Source organism: Scyliorhinus canicula, chromosome 16, assembly GCF_902713615.1.
Source record: "Scyliorhinus canicula chromosome 16, sScyCan1.1, whole genome shotgun sequence".
Classification (NCBI taxonomy): Eukaryota; Metazoa; Chordata; class Chondrichthyes; order Carcharhiniformes; family Scyliorhinidae; genus Scyliorhinus; species Scyliorhinus canicula.
The window spans coordinates 123329090-123353319 of record NC_052161.1 but is presented as its reverse complement, the minus strand read 5'-3'; the positions used below and the strand labels follow the sequence as shown (position 1 = coordinate 123353319).

The 24230-nt window shown below is 56.8% G+C and overlaps 1 protein-coding gene across 1 annotated transcript in view; it reads left to right on the top strand.

Annotated features, from left to right (window-relative positions):
• Positions 1-8597: 8597 nt before the first annotated feature.
• Positions 8598-24230, top strand: part of odad1 (outer dynein arm docking complex subunit 1) — a 56851-nt gene continuing 41218 nt past the window's right edge. Inside the window, exons 1-4 of the mRNA XM_038773394.1 lie at positions 8598-8673; positions 21741-21822; positions 22637-22736; positions 23494-23683. Of these exons, the coding sequence (XP_038629322.1) occupies positions 21759-21822; positions 22637-22736; positions 23494-23683 (354 nt within the window). The 5' untranslated portion in view covers positions 8598-8673; positions 21741-21758. The remainder of the gene's footprint in view (positions 8674-21740; positions 21823-22636; positions 22737-23493; positions 23684-24230) is intronic.

Here is a 24230-nt window from a genome sequence, read left to right as displayed (position 1 = left end):
CAAACATTTGTTCATCCAATCCTGGGCCTGAACGTTTGGTCTGTTGGGCGCACGCACTTGGCTGGCCGGAAGCGGTCAATTGGCTCACACGCCAACTGGAAAAGCAGGCTGCTGTATAGAGCACTGGTAGCGAGCAAATGGATGAACCAAGTGAGCTCGGGGTATTTTGGGTTGCACCATGGGATAAGGCAGGGGTGCCCGCTCTCCCCGCTTTTTGCCCTGGCGATAGAGCCATTGACAATGGCGTTTAGAGGGCTACCCTGTGTTCTTTCTTTTTTTTGGAGGAGGCAACCAGTGATCTGAGATGTGTCTTTGTTTGGATAGGGGAGGGAGAGGTCTGCGGGGAGCCTTCCACACAGAACAAAGAGGAGAGGGTGGGGGGGGTGGCATGTCAGTAGGAATAGTCTTTGGGCCGAGTTGCTCTGGTGAATGGGAGTGAGGTGGGGGAGATGGCCGCGAGAGATACCCGAGGGGGAGAGAGGGAGGAAGGGGGGGCCGGGAGATGCGATGTGCCAGGGTTGGAGAGGAAGCGTGGTCAGGGGCGGAGAAGGGGGCCATCTTGAATGGGCCCGGTACAGGGAAAAATTAGAGGGGGCAGAGCCGAAGAGGGAGGATGGTGGACGGTAGAAGGAAATGGAGGCGTAAGCCCCTGGTAAAGCTTATAATGTGGAATGTGTGAGGGCTCACCGGACGAGGGAAAAGATCTTGGGTCTTCGCGCACCTCAGGAATTTGAAGGCGGGGGTGATCTTTCTGCAGGAGACTCACCTCTGTATGAAGGACCAGGTCAGGTTGAGAGAGGGATGCGTGGGTCAGGTACATCACTCGGGCTTTGACTCAAAATCGCGTGGAGTGGGGGGGGGATGAGCAAGAAGGCGGGGTGAGTTTGTAAGTGTGAAGGAAGTGAGGGACCCGGGGGGGAGGGTATATGATGGTGAGTGGGGTATTGGAGGGGACGCCGATGGTACTGGTGAATGTGTATGTACCGAATTGGGACGATGTAGGGTTTATGAGGGAGCTGCTGGCAGCGATCCCGGACTTGGCCGTGCACCAGTTGGTCATGGGAGGAGATTTTAATTGTGTTCTGGAGCCGAAGGTGGACATGCCGAGCCCCAGGTCAATGGGAAGTACAAGGGTAGCAAAGGAGCTGGGAGGGTTCATGGAAATGATGGGCATGGTGGACCCGTGGCGTTTTGAGAACCCTGGGAGGAGGGAGTATTCCTTTCTCTCACATGTTTACAGGGTATATTCCAGAATTGACCTTTTTGGAGTGAGCCAGGAGGTATTGGTTGGGGTGGAGGGGGCAGAATACGTGGGGATAGTAATTTCGGACCATGCGCCCCACTGGCTGAAGGTTCGGCTTTGATCGGGACGGGAGGAGAGGCCCGGATGGAGGCTCGATTCGGTGTTGTTGGCAGACAGAAGGTTCTGTGATAAGGTGCAGCCGGTGATTAAAGACTATGTCGAGTTGAACCAGAACAGGGAGGTGTCGCTGCCCACATTTTGGGAAGCACTGAAAGGCATGGTCCGAGGGGAGATTATCTTGTTTAAGGCACATGAGGATAGGGAAAGGAGGGAGGACTATGGGCGGTTAATGAACAAAATAGTTGAAGTAGAGAGGGATTATTTGAGGCCACCCACCACGGATGGATTGGCGAGAAGGAAAAAGCTACAGGGCCAATTCAATTGGTTGATGACAGGGAGGGCGGTGGGGCTGCTGTGTAGGGCAGGGGGGTGGGGGGGGGTGCAGTGCGAGAACGGGGAAAGGGCAAACCAAATGTTGGCACACCAACTATAGAGGCAGGCTGCGTCCAGGGAAATATTGGGGATCTGGACAGAGACAGGGGAGGTGGTGTTAGAGCCGGGGAAGATAAATGAGACGTTTAGGAAATACTATAAGGAATGTACAGGACAGACTTGGGGGGGGTGAAGAAGGGGACATGGGGCGATTTTTGGATGGGCTGCAGTTTCTGCAGTTGGAGGAAGAGAAGAGGCAGACACTAGAGGAGCCTTTAGGACTGAGGGTAGTATTGGACAGTATAAGGGGTGTGACGTAGGGAAAGGCCCCAGGGCCGGATGGTTACCCAATGGAATTTTATAAGGAGTTCGCGAAGGAACTTGCACCACATCTGCTGGGAGCGTTTAGCGAGGTGCTGGAGAAGGGGGAGCTGCCAGAGACAATGACACAGGCGACAATCACATTGATATCAAAGAAGGGGAAGGACCCGTTGGAATGTGGGTTGTACAGGCCCATATCACTGTTTTACATCTGTTTTACTGGCTAAGTTGGCTAAGTTGATGGTGGGGAGGGTGGAAGGTTGTGTCCCGGCAGTGATCGCAGAGGACCAGGCAGGTTTCACAAAGGGCAGGCAGCTCTCCAGTAATATAAAGCAGCCGTTAAATGTGAGGTTGGGAGGTTTGGGGCGTTCTCAGGATACAAGTTGAATGTAGGGAAAAGCGAAGTGTTCCCGGTGAACGAATTGGGTTGGAGAGCCAACCTAGTGGGGTTGCCATTCAAAGTAGCCAAAGACAGGTTCAGATACCTGGGTATTCTGGGAACGGGAGAGTGGGCGATGCTGCATAGATGGAATTTAACAAAGCTGGCAGAGGAGATTAGGACCCGTCCAATGAAGGCAAGCATTCCGTATGCTTTCTTGACTATCTTGTTCATTTGTTTTGCCATATTCAAAGGTCTGTGGACCTGTATGCCCAGATCTCTCTGACTTCCTATATTCCTAAGGGTTTTGCTGTTTACTGTATATTTCCTCTCTATGTTAGACCTGCCAAAATGCATTGCCTCACATTTGTCCGATTAAACTCCATTTGCCATTTCTCTGCCCATGTCTCCAACCTATCTATGTCCTGCTGCATCTTCTGACAATCCTCAACAGTATCTGCCACCCCACCAACCTTGGTGAAATCCACAAACTTACTAATCAGACCAGCTACATTTTTCTCCAAATCGTTTGTGTACACCACAGAGGCCCAAGAACTGATCTCTGTGGAACGCCACTAGTTACAACCTTCCATTCAGAACATCATCCTTCTACTGCTACCGTCTGCCTCCTGTGGCTGAGCCAGTTCTGTACCCATCTTGCCACCTCACCTCTGATCCCGTGTGACTTCACCTTTTGTACCAGTCTGCCATGAGGCACCTTGTCAAAGGCTTTACTGAAGTCCATGTAAACAACATCCACCGCCCTCCCCTCATCAATCATCTTTGTCACCTCCTCAAAAAACTCGATCAAGTTAGTGAGGCACGACCTCCCCTTCACAAAACCATGCTGTCTATCGCTAATGAGTCCATTTGTTTCCAAATGGGTATAAATCCTGTCCCTGAGAATTCTCTCTAATAATTTACCTACTACCAACGTGAGGCTGACCAGACTATAGTTTCCAGGATTATCCCTGCTACCTTTCTGAAACAGCGGTACCACATTAGCTATTCTCCGGTTCTCTGGGATCTCACCTGTAGCCAATGAGGATACAAAGATGTCAGTCAAGGCCCCAACAATTTCCTCCCTCATTTCCCTCACTATTCTGGGGTAAATCCCATCCGGCCCAGGAGACTTATCGACTTTAATGTCTTTTAAAAGGCCCATTACCTTCTCCTATTTGATGTCAACATGACCCAGACTATCCACACACCCTACCCATGAATCATCTTCCAAAGAGTCCTTTTCTTTGGTGAACACTGATATAAATACTCTCACTTGGTATTTCGCCCATTTCTTCTGGCTCAACACAAGATTTCCCCTTAAGTGGTCCAATCCTTTCCCTGGTCACCCTATTGCTTTTTACATATGAAAATAAAGATATGAGATTCACCTTAATCCTACTTGCCAAGGATTGTTCATGACCCCTCCTAATTTCCTGCTTAAGTACCTTCCTACCTTCTTTATATTCCTCAAGGGTTTGACTGCCCCCGCCCTTCTGGACTATAAAAAGCCTCCTTTTTCATTTTGACGAGGTTCACAATATCCCTTGTAATCCAAGGCATCCTACACTTCCCATACTTATCATTCATTCTCTCTGGAATGTGACTTTCCTGAATCCTAATCAACTGTTGTTTGAAAGACTCCCATATGTCCGATGTTGATTTACTATCCCAGCCGCTCCCAATTCAAATTCTTCAATTCCTGTCTAATGTTATCGTAATTTGCCTTTTCCCAGTTTAGCACCTTAACCCAAGCCTCATCCCTACTCAAAGCTGCCCTTAAACTTACGGAATTGTGGTCACTACTCTCAAAATATTCCCCTATTGAATCCTCAACCACCTGTCCAGACCCATTCCCCAATACCAGCTCCAGTACTGCCCCTTCCCGAGTTGGACTATCGACATACAGCATCAATAAGAATAAGAATAATCTTTATTGTCACAAGTAGGCTCACATTAACATTGCAATGAAGTTACCATGAAAAGCCCCTAGTTGCCACATTCCGCCTCCTGTTTGGGGACACAGCGGGAGAATTCAGAATGTCCAAATTACCTAACAGCATGCCTTTGAGGACTTGTGGGAAGAAACCGGAGCACCCGGAGGAAACCCACGCAGACACAGAGAGAATGTGCAGACTCCGCACAGACAGTGACCCAAGCTGGGAATCTAACCTGGGACCCTGGTACTGTGAAGCAACAGTGCTAAGCCTTCCTGGATACACCTTACAAACTCTGCCTCATCCAAGACCCCAGCACTAAGTGAGTCCCAGTCAATATCGGGGAAGTTAAAATCCCCGACCATAACAACCCTGTTACTTTTGCACCTATCCAAAATCTCTCTAACAATCTGCTCCTCTATCTCTCGCAGTATAAATGCCCAACATTGTGATTTCCCCCTTCATGTTCCTGAGCTTTATCCAGATTATGAGCCCTCCGAGGTGTCTTCCTGCAGCACGGCTATACTATTCTCCTTAACCAGTAATGCTACACCCTCACCCCTTTTACATCCCTCTCTATCTCTCCTGATAGAGATCCTCATCATATCTCTCCTGAGGCATCTATAGCCTCCAACATTCAACTGCCAATACTGCCCTTTCTTTAACCATGTTTCTGTGATAGCCACATAGTGGGGGAGTAGGTGAATTGGCCACGCTAAATTCCCCTTAATTTTTAAAAAACTTTCTGAAGGAGGATCATGCAGTCTCAGAACATTAGCTGTGATTTTCCTTTTGGGAGACTAAAGGGCGAAATTCTCCGACCCCCACGACGGGTCGGAGAATAGCGGGAGGGCCTTCCCGACATTTTTCCCGCCCTCCCGCTATTCTCCTCCCCCCCCCCCCCCCCCAACTCCCGACACGAATCGCTGCCGCCGTTTTTTTACGGCCGGCAGCGATTCACAGCTGTTCGATAGGCCGAAGTCCCAGGCCTTTACGCTGTTTTTACGAACGGCAAACAGACCTGGTCTGGCCGTTCGTAAAAACGGCGGGAACAACTCGCTTTTTATAACCATGGCACCGATTGGCACGGCAGTACCACGGCCGTGCCAAGGGTGCCATGGGCCCGCGATCGGTGGGCACCGATCGCGGGCAGCGGGCCCGATGCCCGCGCACTATTTGTCCTTCCGCCGCCCCGCAGTATCCATTCGCGGGGCGGCTGAGGGGCATCCCGGCCCGCGCATGCGCGGGTTTCGCGCAAATACGCGATGACGTCATCCGCGCATGCGCGGCTGACGTCATATGACGCGTCAGCCAGCGCTAACTCCGGCAAGCGGGCTTAACGAAATTCGTTAAGCCCGTGATGCCGGAGCTTGCGGCGTCGGGCTGCTAGCCCCGACCGGGGACCAGAATCGGTTCCCGGTCGGGAAGGGGCACGCTGGCGTCAAACCCGCCCGGGTTTGACGCCAGCCTTACGATTTCTCCCGTTTTGGGAGAATCGCGCCCTTAAGTGTTGTCATTGGGAATGAATTGCATGTGATTCGTATTTCCATTGGGGGCCCTGTTTGGAAAGCGAGTCAGGATATGTAACTAGGCGAGGACTCTGCTGGGGTAAATTCAGAGCGATTCCCGGCCCAGCGGGCGTTCTAACCGCTGGGGTCGGAGTTAGCACCAAACATCCTGACAGCTGGAGCTGTGTTTGAGAACTCCACTTACTACACACTCACTGCAGCCACCAAGATGGCTCACAGAAATCCTGAACCCCCCCCCCCCCCCCCCGAGGTCGGGGGTCCCAAGGGGGCCCACAGTTCCATGCCAATGAGGAGAGGAGGGACACCCTCTTGCCCAGGGTGGGCTGCAGACTCAAGCCCACCTTCCTGGACACTGCCTGGGAGGTGGTGGCAGAGGCAGTCAGCGCTGCCAGGCTCACCAGGAGGAGATAGCTGGTGATCCAGAGGGGCAGGGGTCACTGGTGTGACCTCAGTCCTGAGAGGGACAGAGAACCAGGGAGGGTTCTGCTGATCCTCTGCTTCCTCTGCAGTGGGGCAGTGCTTCTGAGCAGTGCCACCGCCTTGTGGGCCCCCTGATTGAGCTTGGCCATGCCCATCCCCTTGACGCAGCAGCTGGGGTGTGAGAGTGTCCAGAGGGGCAGCCTGGATTGGCTCATGACCAGAGGTATTCTGAACATTCAGAGGATTCAGGCAGCAGCCAGCAGTGTGAGCAGCCAGGAGACTGGAAGTGCCGGCAAAGGAGTGCTTTAAAAGACAGACTTGCAGCAATGGTGGTCTGTGCCAGGCCACCCTGACCCCAAGGGGAACCCCGAGTACACAGACTTGGCACCAGGTTGCTCCCTGCTAATGCCCCCAGCCTGGGCATCCGTGCCCAGCAAGCCTGCCAGTTTTCAATGATAAGCAGGTGGGTAGTGGCAACACCCCAGCCCAGGATAAGCAGGTGGGGAGGGGCAGCACCCAGCTCAGGATAAGCAGGTGGGTAGGGGCAGCACAGAGCTGGGGCTGTGAGTCCGCCCCCAGCTCAGGATAAGCAGGTGGGTAGGGGCAGCACAGAGCTGGGGCTCTGAATCCGCCCCCAGCCCAGGGTAAGTAGGTGGGGAGGGGCAGCACCCCAGCCCAGGGTAAGCAGGTGGGGAGGGGCAGCACCCAGCCCAGGGTAAGCAGGTGGGGAGGGGCAGCACCCCAGCCCAGGGTAAGCAGGTGGGGAGGGGCAGCACCCAGCCCAGGATAAGCAGGTGGGGAGGGGCAGCACCCCAGCCCAGGATAAGCAGGTGGGGAGGGGCAGCACCCCAGCCCAGGGTAAGCAGGTGGGGAGGGGCAGCACCCAGCCCAGGATAAGCAGGTGGGGAGGGGCAGCACCCCAGCCCAGGATAAGCAGGTGGGGAGGGGCAGCACCCAGCCCAGGATAAGCAGGTGGGGAGGGGCAGCACCCCCAGCCCAGGATAAGCAGGTGGGGAGGGGCAGCACAGAGCTGGGGCTCTGAATCCGCCCCCAGCCCAGGATAAGCAGGTGGGGAGGGGCAGCACCCCCAGCCCAGGATAAGCAGGTGGGGAGGGGCAGCACACCAGCCCATGGTAAGTAGGTGGGGAGGGGCAGCACCCCAGCCCAGGATAAGCAGGTGGGGAGGGGCAGCACAGAGCTGGGGCTGTGAATCCGCCCCCAGCCCAGGATAAGCAGGTGGGGAGGGGCAGCACCCCCAGCCCAGGATAAGCAGGTGGGGAGGGGCAGCACCCCCAGCCCAGGATAAGCAGGTGGGGAGGGGCAGCACCCCAGCCCAGGGTAAGTAGGTGGGGAGGGGCAGCACCCCAGCCCAGGATAAGCAGGTGGGGAGGGGCAGGACAGAGCTGGGGCTGTGAGTCCGCCCCCAGCCCAGGATAAGCAGGTGGGGAGGGGCAGCAGCCCAGCCCAGGGTAAGCAGATGGGGAGGGGCAGCACAGAGCTGGGGCTCTGAATCCACCCCCAGCCCAGGATAAGCAGGTGGGGAGGGGCAGCACCCAGCCCAGGATAAGCAGGTGGGGAGGGGCAGCACCCAGCCCAGGGTAAGCAGGTGGGGAGGGGCAGCACAGAGCTGGGGCTCTGAATCCACCCCCAGCCCAGGATAAGCAGGTGGGGAGGGGCAGCACCCAGCCCAGGATAAGCAGGTGGGGAGGAGCAGCACCCAGCCCAGGATAAGCAGGTGGGGAGGGGCAGCACCCCAGCCCAGGGTAAGTAGGTGGGGAGGGGCAGCACCCAGCCCAGGATAAGCAGATGGGGAGGGGCAGCACCCCAGCCCAGGATAAGCAGGTGGGGAGGGGCAGCACCCCCAGCCCAGGATAAGCAGGTGGGGAGGGGCAGCACCCCAGCCCAGGGTAAGTAGGTGGGGAGGGGCAGCACCCAGCCCAGGGTAAGCAGGTGGGGAGGGGTAGCACCCAGCCCAGGATAAGCAGGTGGGGAGGGGCAGCACCCAGCCCAGGATAAGCAGGTGGGGAGGGGCAGCACCCAGCTCAGGATAAGCAGGTGGGGAGGGGCAGCACCCAGCTCAGGATAAGCAGGTGGGGAGGGGCAGCACCCAGCTCAGGATAAGCAGGTGGGGAGGGGCAGCACAGAGCTGGGGCTCTGAATCCGCCCCCAGCCCAGGATTGACACATCACAGCCTCATTGCCGGCACTGTAACCATCGCAATATCATTGTGTGTGTTGCAGGCTCCGGACTGCCCCTTGGAGATTGTTGCTAACAACGTTTCCTTCTGAACCAAACAGCAATTTCATGGGGAAAGGAATCTGTGTCCAGGATCTCACTGAATCCGCCAGCCAGGTACAGTTCGCAATAACTTTACATCCAACTGTTTCGCTGCCGATTTGCAAGTTTGTTACAATCCTCATTTAATCTAAACCCGGGAGAGGTTTGTTACAAATGATTCCCGGGGGCGTGTCCGCTCACCCCGGGGGGTTTATTCCTACCTGAAATCGCTGGTTTTGCAATTTAATACAATTCAGACAGATTTCAATCCCAGTGAATCCAAATCAAAAATAAGTGGCCCATTTCCTGCAGACCCTGTGACTGAGGCTTCTGTTCATCTGAAAGATTCACTGAGTAATCAGAAAGGAACCCCATTACCCCCCAGAATCAGGGCTAATTGGTGCTGTGGTCCAATGAGAGACAGTGCAGTTGGAAATGTTTCCTAAAGTCGATGGGCGGGATTGGCTGTTGGCTGAGGCTGGAGTCGGAAATTGCGATTGGGCGGAGAATCGGGTTTTCCGTTAACAGCCACCGGTTTCAAGGCAAATCTCAATTCTCCGTCTCCTCGACAGCGGCATCAATGCGTTTCAGAACGCACGTACAGTCAATACCATTGGCATATCATTAGCGGGTACGACCCCGTATTCTCCGGGGCCTCCGCCTCCACCGAATTTCCAACAGCGAGGTTCACTTGTGCTTATAAACATCGTGATCCGGGCGCCGTGGCTGGTGAGGGAGCGACAGGAGGTAGGAATGACATTGGCAGGGCTGGGGTGGGGTGGGGTGGGGTGGGGGCCCTGTTAGGGCCGGGGGGGGCACGGGGTAACGGGCCATGTGGCCGGGGCGACCCCCCCCCCATGGGACTGGGGACCAGGCACAGAGCGCCATTGCTGCGGCCTGCACCCATCCCACTGACCACCCACCTTGGCCTCTAGTTCTGCAGAGTGACACCGGCCGTGTGGATGCCCCCATCCCACCTCCTTCGCACCCCACCCTCTGCCATACCCCCGCAATTGGCTGCCACCCACCAGCGGGGCAGCAGGCAGCCCAACCAGGGCAATGGCCACTGTAGCCCCTACAGGAGCACTGGACAGGAGCTGCAGAGTATACCACTGGCAAGGGCAGTGCCAGCCGATGGTATCCCTGGCAGCAGGGACAGGTACTAGGGCACAGGCTCCCACTGCGCCGGGCACCGACAGGGTCGGGTACAGGGGTGGGGGCGTGGGCGGACATGCGGCAGCAGCGTCCGCAGTTCCAGCCGGGATCACCATGTAGCCTGTTGGATCTGGTTGGGCACTGGGTTACGCACCATGCTAACATGTCAGTCTTTCAGACCCTGCAGACAATGGATATTGGAATAGCAATGGTGGCCTTCCTTCTAGTTGCTGCAGCCCCGGGGAAGCTGCAGCAGTGGAACCTGCCCCATAGGAACAGGAGGCAGCCGCCCAGGATGGAGAGCCAGCCATCCAACAGGCCGAGGAGGAGGAGGTGCAAAGGAGGCCTCGTATGTACCGGCAGCACCTGTCACTCAAGGACCTGCCGGACTGGGCATGCCATCGAAGACTCCAACTGAGCAGGGGAACATAGAACAGTACATCACAGAACAGGCCCTTCGGCCCTCAATGTTGTGCCGAGCCATGATCACCCTACTCAAACCCACGTATCCACCCTATACCCGTAACCCAACAACCCCCCCCTTAACCTTACTTTCATTAGGACACTACGGGCAATTTATCATGGCCAATCCACCTAACCCGCACATCTTTGGACTGTGGGAGGAAACCGGAGCACCCGGAGGAAACCCACGCACACAGGGGGAGGACGTGCAGACTCCACACAGACAGTGACCCAGCCGGGAATCGAACCTGGGACCCTGGAGCTGTGAAGCATTTATGCTGACCACCATGCTACCCTGCTGCCCCCCATGCTACCCTGCTGCCCCTACAGTGTGACATACCTGCCAGATGATGGCACACCTGGCACCGCGGGGGTATGGGGGAGGACATCCTCTCCCAGTGACCGTCAAGGTGACTGTCGTCCTAAACTTCTACTCCACGGGCTCCTTCCAGGCACTGAGTGGCGACCTGTCCGGGATCTCAATGCAGAGATGCATCTGCGCCATTAAGGAGGCCCTATATGCCCAGTTGGTACAATACATCCAGTTCAAGGTGGTCCGAGCCCACCAAGATGCCCGGGCAGCGGGGTTCGCCACCTTGGCCGACATGCCCCGTGTCAAGAAGTGAACGATAGGATGCATGTTGCCCCACGAGCACCTGCCAATGACCGGTCGCTCTACGCAAACCGAAAGGGGTTACACTCAATGAACATGTAGCTGATAAGTGACCATCAGAAGCACATCATGCATATCTGTGCCCGATACCCGGGCAGTGTGCATGGTGCCTTCATCCTGGCACACCATGATTCCCGGCCTCTTCGAGATGCCAATCCGGTTGGGGGGTTGGCCCCTGGGCGACAGGGGATATCCGTTGTGGCCGTGGCTAATCTCACCTATCTGAAGGGCACAGACGATGCGGAGACTCACTACAACGATGCCTAGCGGCAGCCAAGGGTGTGTTCGAGCGGTGCTTCTGCATCCTGAAGGTGGGGTTCAGGTGCCTGGACCGCTCTGGAGGGGTCCTGTCAGGGTCGCCTGCAAAATAACAGCCTGCTGTGTCCTCCACATCGCACAGCAGAGAGGCGACATCCTGGAAGAGAATGAATGGCAGGAGGAGGATGCGGGGGAGGATGGGCAGGACATGGGGCCCAGGCTGGCACAGGAGGCCACACAGTGTCTGAGTCAGGGCCAACACACATGGGACGCTCCATGCGGGACAGTCAGGGGGGAGGATCAGTAACCCAACCAACCCACAGCGTCCGTCCCCCGTGGGAGTCATTGGCACTGGCCCCATCACCTCCTCCTCCCTCGGGGTGCCCTATGGCCCCAGGACTACTCCATAGGACGGGGTGCGAGTGGAGCTATCCCCTGAGGCACCACTACCACTTGGCATTGCCAGTCCTGGAGGCCCGTTCTCATCTTGGCCAGGGTCTGCCTGCTTGCGGCCCTGTGGCGCCTCTATCTGGGACTGTGCCATATTACGCTGTGACTGTGCCACCAGCTTCTGGGTCTGTGCCACATCAGTCGGTGACTATGCCGTCTCCCTCTGGGACGGCGCCACCTCCCTCTGTGCCACGTCAGCCAGTGCCTGGGCAATGCCGCTGACGCTCTCTGCCATGGCCCGTTGTGTCTGGGTCACACTCAGGAACACCGCTGCAATGTCTGACACATGGCTGCCGGTGGGAGGGCCGCTCTGTCCTGCACCTCCACCAGCGCCTGCATAGATTGCCCCAGGCCTTGGATGTGCTGATCCATGGCCAAAACCCTCGCCCCCAAAGCCTCCACTGCAGATGCCACTGTGCAGTGTTGGCCTGGGTGGCACGCATGGTTGGCACCACCTCCTGCCCTCGGTTGGACACCTCCACCTGTGCCTGCTGGTGTTGGATGCTTGCCGAGGACCCCCTATGTAGTCCCTGACTCTGCGACTGCACCTCCACCGTAGATGGGACAGCCCGTTCCAGAAACCCGTCTGGGCGGCAGCTAGTCCCTGGGAGTTCCTACCTCCACCTGATGTACCCACGCAACTGTGTGGTGCGCACCAGAAGGTGTCCCAGGAGCCTCTTCACTAAAGTGCCCGACCGAGGTGGGTGTCTCTGGGATGGTGGAGGGTGTTGGAGACAGCCACCTCGGCACCGAGCTGCGGGGTGTCCTGGGTTTCCGGGATAAGCGTCAATTTTGTGTCTGTGTCGCTGTCTCTGCTCGGGCGATTCTGGTTATGGCTGGGGCGGGGACACCAGATGGACGCACAATTAGACTGCGGGCCGGGGGTGGGGGGGGGGGGGGGGGGGGGGGGGGGAGTGCGGGTGGCAGGTGTGGTGGGGTTGAGGGTGGTGGGGGGTAAGGGTGGGGATGGAGGTGAGGGTGGTGGTGGGGGTAATGGTGGGGGTGAAGGTGGTGTGGGGGGTGAGGGTGGTGTGGGGGTGAGGGTGGGGGTGAGGGTGGTGTGGGGGTGAGGGTGGGTATGGAGGTGAGGGTGGTGTGGGAGTGAGGGTGGTGTGGGGGTGAGGGTGGTGTGGGGGTGAGGGTGGGTATGGAGGTGAGGGTGGTGTGGGAGTGAGGGTGGTGTGGGGGTAATGGCGGGGGTGAAGGTGGGGTGAGGGTGGTGTGGGGGTGAGGGTGGGGGTGAGGGTGGTGTGGGGGTGACAGTAGGTATGGAGGTGAGTGGGAGTGAGGGTGATGTGGGGGTGAGGGTGGTGTGGGGGTGAGGGTGATGTGAGGGTGATGTGGTGGTGTGGGGGTGAGGGTGGTGTGTGGGTGAGGGTGATGTGGGGGTGAGGGTGGTGTGGGGGTGAGGGTGGGGGTGAGGGTGATGTGGGGGTGAAGGTGATGTGGGGGTGAGGGTGATGTGAGGGTGATGTGGGGGTGAGGGTGGTGTGGGGGTGAGGGTGATGTGGGGGTGAGGGTGATGTGAGGGTGATGTGGGGGTGAGGGTGGGAGTGAAGGTGATGTGGGGGTGAGGGTGATGTGGGGGTGAAGGTGATGTGGGGGTGAGGGTGATGTGGGGGTGAGGGTGATGTGGGGGGTGAGGGTGATGTGGGGGTGAGGGTGGTGTAGGGGTGAGGGTGGTGTGGGGGTGAGGGTGGGGGTGAGGGTGGTGTGGGTGTGGGGGTGGGCGTGAGGGTGGTGTGGGTGTGGGGGTGAGGGTGGTGTGGGTGTGGGGGTGGGCGTGAGGGTGAAGGTGATGTGGGGGTGAAGGTGATGTGGGGGGTGAGGGTGATGTGGGGGTGAGGGTGGTGTGGGGGTGAAGGTGATGTGGGGGTGAAGGTGATGTGGGGGGTGAGGGTGATGTGGGGGTGAGGGTGGTGTGGGGGTGAGGGTGGGAGTGAAGGTGATGTGGGGGGTGAGGGTGATGTGGGGGTGAAGGTGATGTGGGGGGTGAGGGTGATGTGGGGGTGAGGGTGATGTGGGGGTGAAGGTGATGTGGGGGGTGAGGGTGATGTGGGGGTGAGGGTGATGTGGGGGTGAGGGTGATGTGGGGGTGAGGGTGATGTGGGGGTGAGGGTGGGGGTGAGGGTGATGTGGGGGTGAGGGTGATGTGGGGGTGAGGGTGATGTGGGGGTGAGGGTGATGTGGGGGTGATGTGGGGGTGAGGGTGATGTGGGGGTGATGTGGGGTGAGGGTGATGTGGGGGTGAGGGTGATGTGGGGGTGATGTGGGGGTGAGGGTGATGTGGGGGTGCGGGTGATGTGGGGGTGAGGTGATGTGGGGGTGAGGGTGATGTGGGGGTGATGTGGGGGTGAAGGTGATGTGGGGGGTGAGGGTGATGTGGGGGTGAGGGTGATGTGGGGGTGAGGGTGATTGGGGGGGGGTGAGGGTGCTGGGGGGAGGGTGGGTGGGGGGTTGAGGGTGATGTGGGGGTGCGGGTGATGTGGGGGGTGAGGGTGATGTGGGGGTGAGGGTGATGTGGGGCGTGGAGGGTGATGTGGGGTGGAGGGTGATGTGGGGGTGAGGGTGATGTGGGGGTGAGGGTGATGTGGGGGTGAGGGTGATGTGGGGGTGAGGGTGATGTGAGGGTGAGGGTGATGTGGGGGTGAGGGTGATGTGGGGGTGAGGGTGATGTGAGGGTGATGTGGGGGTGAGGGTGTGTGTGGGGGTGATGTGGGGGTGAGGGTGATGTGGGGTGAGGGTGGGGGTGAGGGTGATGTGGGGTGATGTGGGGGTGAGGGTGGTGTGGGGTGAGGGTGGTGTGGGGGTGAGGGTGGGGTGAGGGTGATGTGGGGGTGAGGGTGATGTGGGGGTGAGGGTGGGGGTGAGGGTGATGTGGGGGTGAGGGTGATGTGGGGGTCAGGGTGATGTGGGGGTGAGGGTGGTGTGGGGTGAGGGTGGTGTGGGGGTGAGGGTGATGTGGGGGTGAGGGTGATGTGAGGGTGGTGTGGGGGTGAGGGTGATGTGGGGGTGAGGGTGATGTGGGGGTGAGGGTGGTGTGGGGGTGAGGGTGATGTGGGGGTGAGGGTGATGTGGGGGTGAGGGTGATGTGGGGGTGAGGGTGAGGGTGGTTTGGGTGTGAGGGTCGGGGTGAGGGTAGTTTGGGTGTGAGGGTGGGGGTGAGGGTGGTGTGGGGGTGAGGGTGATGGGGTGAGGGTGGTGTGGGGGTGAGGGTGGTGTGGGGGTGAGGGTGGTGTGGGGGTGAGGGTGGTGTGAGAGCGAGCGTGGGGGTGAGGGTGGTTTGGGTGTAAGAGTGGGGGTGAGGGTGGTGTGAGGGTGGTGTGGGGGTGAGGGTGGTGTGAGGGTGGTGTGAGGGTGGTGTGGGGGTGAGGATGGTGTGAGAGCGAGCGTGGGGGTGAGGGTGGTTTGGGTGTAAGAGTGGGGGTGAGGGTGGTGTGCGGGTGAGGGTGGTGTGTGGGTGGTGTGGGGGTGATGGTGGTGTGGGGGTGAGGGTGGTGAGGGTGGTGTGAGGGTGGTGTGGGGGTGAGTATGGTGTGAGAGCGAGCGTGGGGGTGAGGGTGGTTTGGGTGTAAGAGTGGGGGTGAGGGTGATGGGGGTGAGGGTGGTTTGGGGGTGAGAGTGGGGGTGAGGGTGGTGTGGGGGTGAGAGTGGGGGTGAGGGTGATGGGGGTGAGGGTGGTTTGGGGGTGAGAGTGGGGGTGAGGGTGGTGTGGGGGTGAGGGTGATGGGGGGGTGAGGATGGTGTGAGAGCGAGCGTGGGGGTGAGGGTGGTTTGGGTGTAAGAGTGGGGGTGAGGGTGATGGGGGGTGAGGGTGGTTTGGGGTGAGAGTGGGGGTGAGGGTGGTGTGGGGGTGAGAGTGGGGGTGAGGGTGATGGGGGGGTGAGGATGGTGTGAGAGCGAGCGTGGGGGTGAGGGTGGTTTGGGTGTAAGAGTGGGGGTGAGGGTGGGGGTTAAGGCAGGCATTGTCAAACACGGAGGCATGACCCGCGGGTGGGTTGCTGGCGGGTGTCTGGAGGGTCGCACAGCCGTCCGTCGCCGCGCCCCCGATCGCACAAATCTGCGCGCAACAGCCGACTGTTAATACCGCCGGCTGCAAGCAGCCTTCAAAATGGCTGCGAACATGTCAAAAAATGCGGCCTTTGATCGGGCACGAATGCACAGTGCGGCCGCTTTTTAAAAAATTGTCGCAGCTTTTTCTTTTACAAGTTCAGGGGGGGGTTTATTAATTTTATTCATTTATTTTGCTCATTTTATTCATTTATTTTATTCATTTAATTTTTTTTTCATTTAATTTTTATTTTTTTTACAAGTTCGGGAGGGTTTTATTTGATAAAAGTTTACAGGAATAAAATGCAGAACTTTGGACAGATGGAGACTCCATACTTTCCGACACCGGAAGGCTTCACCTTCATCCAACAGGTTCCATTGGAGGAGGGTGTACGAGGGCCAAAGGGACCCAAAACCATTTCCTCCATTTTTATCAGCAGCAAACAAGGTGAGAGAAAATGGTGGGTCACAAAGGTCGGCCGGCGTGGGTCCCGAAGGTTGGCGGGTTGGTAAAAATGGGTCCCCGGAAAAATAGTTTGAAGAACACTGGGTAAAGGTGGTGAGGGTGGGGATGGGGGTGAGGGTGGGGATGGGGGATGAGGAAGGTGTGGGGCGAAGGTGGAGGTGAGGGTGGTTTGGGGGTGAGAGTGGGGGTTAAGGTGGTGTGGGGGTGAGAGTGGTGTGGGGGTGATGGTGGGGATGGGGGATGAGGAAGGTGTGGGTGTGAGGGTGGTGTGGGAGTGAGGGTGGTGTGGGAGTGAGGGTGGTGTGGGAGTGAGGGTGTGTGGGGATGAGGGTGGGAGTGAGGGTGGTGTGGGAGTGAGGGTGTGTGGGGATGAGGGTGGGGGTTAAGATGTTGTGGGGATGGAGCAGCACAGTGGCGCAGTGGTTAGCACTGCTGCCTCATGGCGCCGAGGCCCCAGGCTCGATCCCGGCTCTGGGTCACTATCCGTGTGGAGTTTGCACATTCTCCCCGTGTCTGCGTGGGTTTCGCCCCCACAACCCAAAGATGTACACGCTAGGTGGGTTGGCCATGCTAAATTGCTCCTTAATTGGAAAAAATGAATTGGTGAAGTGGTGTGGGGGTGAGGGTTAAGGTGGTGTGGGGGTTAGGGTAGTGTGGGACTGAGGGTTGTGAGGTGGTGTGGAGGTGAGAGTGGTGTGGGGGTGAGGGTTAAGGTGGTGTGGGGGTTAGGGTAGTGTGGGACTGAGTGTTGTGGGGTGGTGTGGGGGTGAGGGTTAAGGTGGTGTGGGGGTTAGGGTAGTGTGGGACTGAGGGTTGTGGGGTGGTGTGGGGGTGAGGGTTAAGGTGGTGTGGGGGTTAGGGTAGTGTGGGACTGAGGGTTGTGAGGTGGTGTGGGGGTGAGAGTGGTGTGGGGGTGAGGGTTAAGGTGGTGTGGGGGTTAGGGTAGTGTGGGACTGAGTGTTGTGGGGTGGTGTGGGGGTGAGGGTTAAGGTGGTGTGGGGGTTAGGGTAGTGTGGGACTGAGGGGTGTGGGGTAGTGTGGGAGTGGGGGTTAAGGTGGTGTGGGGGTTAGGGTAGTGTGGGACTGAGGGTTGTGGGGTGGTGTGGGGGTGAGGGTTAAGGTGGTGTGGGGTGGTGTGGGGGTGAGGGTTAAGGTGGTGTGGGGGTGAGGGTTAAGGTGGTGTGGGGGTTAGGGTAGTGTGGGACTGAGGGTTGTGGGGTGGTGTGGGGGTGAGGGTTAAGGTGGTGTGGGGGTTAGGGTAGTGTGGGACTGAGGGTTATGGGGTGGTGTGGGGGTGAGGGTTAAGGTGGTGTGGGGGTTAGGGTAGTGTGGAACTGAGGGTTGTGGGGTGGTGTGGGGGTGAGGGTTAAGGAGGTGTGGGGGTTAGGGTAGTGTGGGACTGAGGGTTGTGGGGTGGTGTGGGGGTGAGGGTTAAGGTGGTGTGGGACTGAGGGTTGTGGGGTGGTGTGGGGGTGAGGGTTAAGGTGGTGTGGGGTGGTGTGGGGGTGAGGGTTAAGGTGGTGTGGGGGTGAGGGTTAAGGTGGTGTGTGGGTTAGGGTAGTGTGGGACTGAGGGTTGTGGGGTGGTGTGGGGGTGAGGGTTAAGGTGGTGTGGGGGTTAGGGTAGTGTGGGACTGAGGGTTGTGGGGTGGTGTGGGGGTGAGGGTTAAGGTGGTGTGGGGTGGTGTGGGGGTGAGGGTTAAGGTGGTGTGGGGGTTAGGGTAGTGTGGGACTGAGGGTTATGGGGTGGTGTGGGGGTGAGGGTTAAGGTGGTGTGGGAGTTAGGGTAGTGTAGGACTGAGGGTTGTGGGGTGGTGTGGGGGAGAGGGTTAAGGTGGTGTGGGACTGAGGGTTATGGGGTGGTGTGGGGGTGAGGGTTAAGGTGGTGTGGGAGTTAGGGTAGTGTGGGACTGAGGGTTGTGGGGTGGTGTGGGGGTGAGGGTTAAGGAGGTGTTGGGGTTAGGGTAGTGTGGGACTGAGGGTTGTGGGGTGGTGTGGGGGTGAGGGTTAAGGTGGTGTGGGACTGAGGGTTGTGGGGTGGTGTGGGGGTGAGGGTTAAGGTGGTGTGGGGGTTAGGGTAGTGTGGGACTGAGGGTTGTGGGGTGGTGTGGGGGTGAGGGTTAAGGTGGTGTGGGGGTTAGGGTAGTGTGGGACTGAGGGTTGTGGGGTGGTGTGGGGGTTAGGGTAGTGTGGGACTGAGGGGTGTGGGGTGGTGTGGGGGTGAGGGTTAAGGTGGTGTGGGGGTTAGGGTAGTGTGGGACTGAGGGGTGTGGGGTGGTGTGGGGGTGAGGGTTAAGGTGGTGTGGGGGTTAGGGTAGTGTGGGACTGAGGGGTGTGGGGTAGTGTGGGAGTGGGGGTTAAGGTGGTGTGGGGGTTAGGGTAGTGTGGGACTGAGGGTTGTGGGGTGGTGTGGGGGTGAGGGTTAAGGTGGTGTGGGGTGGTGTGGGGGTGAGGGTTAAGGTGGTGTGGGGGTGAGGGTTTAAGGTGGTGTGGGGGTTAGGGTAGTGTGGGACTGAGGGTTGTGGGGTGGTGTGGGGGTGAGGGTTAAGGTGGTGTGGGGGTTAGGGTAGTGTGGGACTGAGGGTTATGGGGTGGTGTGGGGGTGAGGGTTAAGGTGGTGTGGGGGTTAGGGTAGTGTGGAACTGAGGGTTGTGGGGTGGTGTGGGGGTGAGGGTTAAGGAGGTGTGGGGGTTAGGGTAGTGTGGGACTGAGGGTTGTGGGGTGGTGTGGGGGTGAGGGTTAAGGTGGTGTGGGACTGAGGGTTGTGGGGTGGTGTGGGGGTGAGGGTTAAGGTGGTGTGGGGTGGTGTGGGGGTGAGGGTTAAGGTGGTGTGGGGGTGAGGGTTAAGGTGGTGTGTGGGTTAGGGTAGTGTGGGACTGAGGGTTGTGGGGTGGTGTGGGGGTGAGGGTTAAGGTGGTGTGGGGGTTAGGGTAGTGTGGGACTGAGGGTTGTGGGGTGGTGTGGGGGTGAGGGTTAAGGTGGTGTGGGGTGGTGTGGGGGTGAGGGTTAAGGTGGTGTGGGGGTTAGGGTAGTGTGGGACTGAGGGTTATGGGGTGGTGTGGGGGTGAGGGTTAAGGTGGTGTGGGAGTTAGGGTAGTGTAGGACTGAGGGTTGTGGGGTGGTGTGGGGGTGAGGGTTAAGGTGGTGTGGGAGTTAGGGTAGTGTGGGACTGAGGGTTGTGGGGTGGTGTGGGGGTGAGGGTTAAGGAGGTGTTGGGGTTAGGGTAGTGTGGGACTGAGGGTTGTGGGGTGGTGTGGGGGTGAGGGTTAAGGTGGTGTGGGACTGAGGGTTGTGGGGTGGTGTGGGGGTGAGGGTTAAGGTGGTGTGGGGGTTAGGGTAGTGTGGGACTGAGGGTTGTGGGGTGGTGTGGGGGTGAGGGTTAAGGTGGTGTGGGGGTTAGGGTAGTGTGGGACTGAGGGTTGTGGGGTGGTGTGGGGGTGAGGGTTAAGGTGGTGTGGGGGTTAGGGTAGTGTGGGACTGAGGGTTGTGGGGTGGTGTGGGGGTTAGGGTAGTGTGGGACTGAGGGGTGTGGGGTGGTGTGGGGGTGAGGGTTAAGGTGGTGTGGGGGTTAGGGTAGTGTGGGACTGAGGGGTGTGGGGTGGTGTGGGGGTGAGGGTTAAGGTGGTGTGGGGGTTAGGGTAGTGTGGGACTGAGGGTTGTGGGGTGGTGTGGGGGTGAGGGTTAAGGTGGTGTGGGGGTTAGGGTGGGGGTTAAGGTGGTGTGGGGGTTAGGGTAGTGTGGGACTGAGGGGTGTGGGGTGGTGTGGGAGTGGGGGTTAAGGTGGTGTGGGGGTTAGGGTAGTGTGGGACTGAGGGGTGTGGGGTGGTGTGGGGGTGAAGGTTAAGGTGGTGTGGGGGTTAGGGTAGTGTGGGGCAGAGGGTTGTGGGGTGGTGTGGGGGTTAGGGTAGTGTGGGACTGAGGGGTGTGGGGTGGTGTGGGAGTGGGGGTTAAGGTGGTGTGGGGGTTAGGGTAGTGTGGGACTGAGGGGTGTGGGGTGGTGTGGGGGTGAGGGTTAAGGTGGTGTGGGGGTTAGGGTAGTGTGGGACTGAGGGTTGTGGGGGGGTTGAGAGTGACATTGGGGAACTGCAACTAAGCGGGGGTCTCACTTCTTTGCCCATAGTCGATTTCCACCCTGGGGCCTTCCCTTTCCTCAGGCCCACAAACCACATCTCGGGTCCAGTGTTCTGCCGCAGTGAGGGGCCGCAGCTCCGGCTGTCCCCCTCCAGTTTTCTCCTACTCCCGATGGTTATGGGCATCCTTAATGCACAGTGTTAGACAGTCCCACGCATGGACATGCAGCCCAGGGGGCAGGCAGCTGGTGGCATCAGTGGCTTGGGCACCCGGCCATGGCAGCCGATGTGGGTGCCGGCATGTGGTGCAGGGTGGGTGTTTGGCACCCAGCACCGTTTCTCATTGGAATCGATTGTGTCCCACGTGGTGCCGGTGCTTAACAGCGGCGGGATTGGCCCAGGTGTGGCAGCAATTTTGCTGTCGTGGAACTCCACGAATCCTGATCCAGCGTCAACACATTTCAGGAATCCAGATGTTTCGGAATGGTCAAAAGACCAAGGGCGGGGTTAACCATCCTGCCGCACCCATTTTCTGGTGCTGCGCGCCCCTGTCGGCTGTGGATTCTCCCATTGTGGGCAGCCCCATGCCGTCGGGGAATCCCCGGGTGCAACAGAGAATACCGACAACAGAAAATCCAGCCTCAAAAGTTTCATATTCTACGTCTGAGCTGTGAAAACCAGCGCAGCTGGGGTGCTGGGAATTGGCCTCAGTGCCACTGGGTTGGGGGCAGGGAGATATTACTCCCTGAATCCTGTTCTTGATCCCTGTGGGCGGCAAGTGACAGTAAAACTGGTGACGCCCCCAGCAGTTGACTATCCCCAATAATTAGAGCTCGCCCATGCAGGTTAACCATTCGGCTGACATCGTGAAGGGTTTGAGTATTGAGGTTAATTGGAGTTCCTTGCACTTGTCCAGCCTTCAAACATCAGTGAATTGTGCTGGATTTTAATTATGGATGGGGAGCTGTTTACAAAATCAAACCAGCCAAAAGGAAACCTGCTCCACTCCTCAACCATCTCAACATTGTTTGGTGCTGGAGGCCTTGGGAGTAGATTGAACAGAGGTGGCAAACTGCAACACATGGAGCACCAGCCAAATACTTAACCCATCACCAGGTAATGAACGGAGGGGACTTTTACACAAAAATAGAAAATAATCTCAGCAGGTGTGCGGAATGCAAAGAGAATACAGTCAGCATCTCCACAGGTTCTATCAGACCTGCTAATATCGTCCAGCATTTTCTCTTTTTGTTTCAGAATCTGCAGCAATTTGCTTTTATCTGAGTGATCTTTTGCTTGAGTTTGCATTGATTCCGTTAAAAAAAACATCCATGAAACTTCCTTTGGCTGGAATGGCTTTAAATACATTTGCTGAGAATGTTCTGACTTGATACAGAACCTTTTTGTTTGTGTAATAAAGACAGAGCCTGAATTTGGTGTTGGTAATGTTTTCTGTGCAGTTCCCATTGTCTGTCCCTGCATCAACTAACATGGTCACAGGATAGAATCCAAGTGGCAAGAAACTAAATATCAATCCAAAACATTTTTGTGTTTCACAGATAATCTAGAAGAAAGCAATGCCTCGTGGGAGTGCCTCAAGCAACCGTTCCAATGGCAGTGATGGCGACATGGAGGGACTTGGTAGGAAATGGATTTGGTTTCTTAATTCTGATCAGGGTGTGGTTTTGGACTATTTGCACATGATACAGGAGGCATTGTGATTTTAAAAATACAATTCATGCATTGCCCCGAAATAACAAATATGCATATGCGCGTGCACAAACACACACACAATAATAATCTTTATTAGTGTCACAAGTAGGCTCACATTAACATTGCAATGAAGTTACTGTGAAAAGCCCCGAGTCGCCACACTCCGACGCCTGTTCGGGTACACTGAGGGAGAATTCAGAATGTCCAATTCACCTAACAAGCAAGTCTTTTGGACCTTGTGGGAGGAAACTGGAGCACCCGGAAAAAACCCACGCAGACACTGGGAGAATGTGCAGATTCCGCACAGTGACCCAAGCCATGAATCGAACCCGGGTCCCTGGTGCTGTGAGGCAACAGTGCTACCCACTGTGCTACCGTGCTGCCCAGTAAACAAATATAAGCACACACAGACACATCCACACAAGCACACACAAAACACACACACAGACAAAGACAATATACAAACAAAGGCACAAACACATCCTCACAACGCAAGCACACACAAAACACACACACACACATATACACAAACAAACATAAGCACACACACATCCTCACAACACAAGCACACACAAAACACACACACACACACACACACACACACAAAGACACAAACACATACACAAGCACACGCACAAACGGACACACACACACTCTGAGCTAAGCGACTATCGCATCAATACAAACTCTTTCTTTCCATCTAACCTCCCAGCTTTCTGAGATTCCAGTTGTTTGCTTACAGCTGAAACAGAGTTGGCAAAGCTGCAGCATCAATTTCGAATCATGGCGGGTGATCGCCAGGCCTACACACTCGAGTCCCAGCAGCTGCTCAGGAAGCAGGAGTAAGTAGCACCAGGATACACCTCTGTGCAATTTCAATGCATGTACAGTCAGCCGTGGAGGGATTAGCCTTCCACCTCTTTGCCTCCGAACCCTGTGGACTGTAGGCTGGTATGATGAAGGAATTTTTTTTTTGTTTTTAAAAAAAATTTAGAGTACCCAATTATTTTTTCCAATTAAGGGGCAATTTAGCGTGGCCAATCCACCTACCCTGCACATCCTTGGGTTGTGGGGGTGAAACCCACGCAGACACGGGGAGAACGTACAAACTCCACACAGACAGTGACCCAGGGCCGGGATTCGAACCCAGGTCCTCAGCGCCGTAGGCAGCAATGCTAACCACTGTGCCACCGTGCTGCCCACATGATGAAGGAATCTTTACAATAGATCCAGGGCATAGAAGTTCTGGCCAGAACATGCCCTATTCCATATAGTCCCATTAACAGTGAAAATCTCCCAATTATTCACTCTCCATCAAAAATACCAGAGGAACCATGAAGTCAAGTCCCTCTTGAAGTTGGGATAAATGAGGATGATAACTCAATATTGGCCATTCTGTGGCTATCTCCGGTTATTTAGTGGGACAATCTAGTGGGAGCTTTATTTATTCTGTATCTAACGTGTGCTACCTGACCTGGGAGTGTCTGATGCTGATAGTTTATCTTGACATAAATTCTGAGCACTGTCGATAGCTTAAGAAGTCACTAGCCTGTTCGATTTTTGCATCCTAACAATTCCTAACTTTTTTGCTTTTGCCAGGGCGGAAATTGAGAATCTGGAAAAGGACCGTGAGGAGCTGATGTTGAACCTCCAACTTTTAGACAGTAAACAGAACCAGCAGCAGGACCAGGAGAACGTAGAAAGTGTTCAGAACATGCTGAGCTACCAGGAGCAGCTGGAGGAGCAGATTGCCAGAGAGAAGCAAATGATCATGGATCTGGAGCAGGAGGTGCAGAAAAGGGTCATCTGGGACTCACTGGGGACAATAGGAATTCCTGGAGGGAAGGTGGCTTAGCGAGTGGCCAGAACACCTGGAGGCGGCTGTGTGAGGTTCTGGTGTTTCTCATGACTGGGCCTCATTGACATTCCGCTGGAGAATTTATAGCCCAAAGCAGGAGGGAAGGTGGAGGAAAGTCCAGGCCAGGGGTGGAAAGAAAGGCCCAGACCCGGAGAGGGGGGTAGGTAAGAGCGTCCATGTTGAGGAACCAAAGATTGAACTGTGCTGGACTGCGGTGAAGATTGAGGTCGGTGAGGTCCAGGACAGGTGAGGCCTATGCTCCAGTTCCTCTTGGCCCCACAAAGAGAGTTCAATGCCTCCGTGGGGTTGGGACTGGATTGTAGATGTTGGGGCAGCCTTTGCTGGGCCTCCACTCCCAGGGTTAAGATGGATTCAGACACCATTGACAGATATTAACATTTGTTTCCTGCCTGGCTCACGGAGGTGCTTCAAGATGCCTGGATGGTTAGGGCTAGTAAAGTAGAGAAGTGCTTCTTGT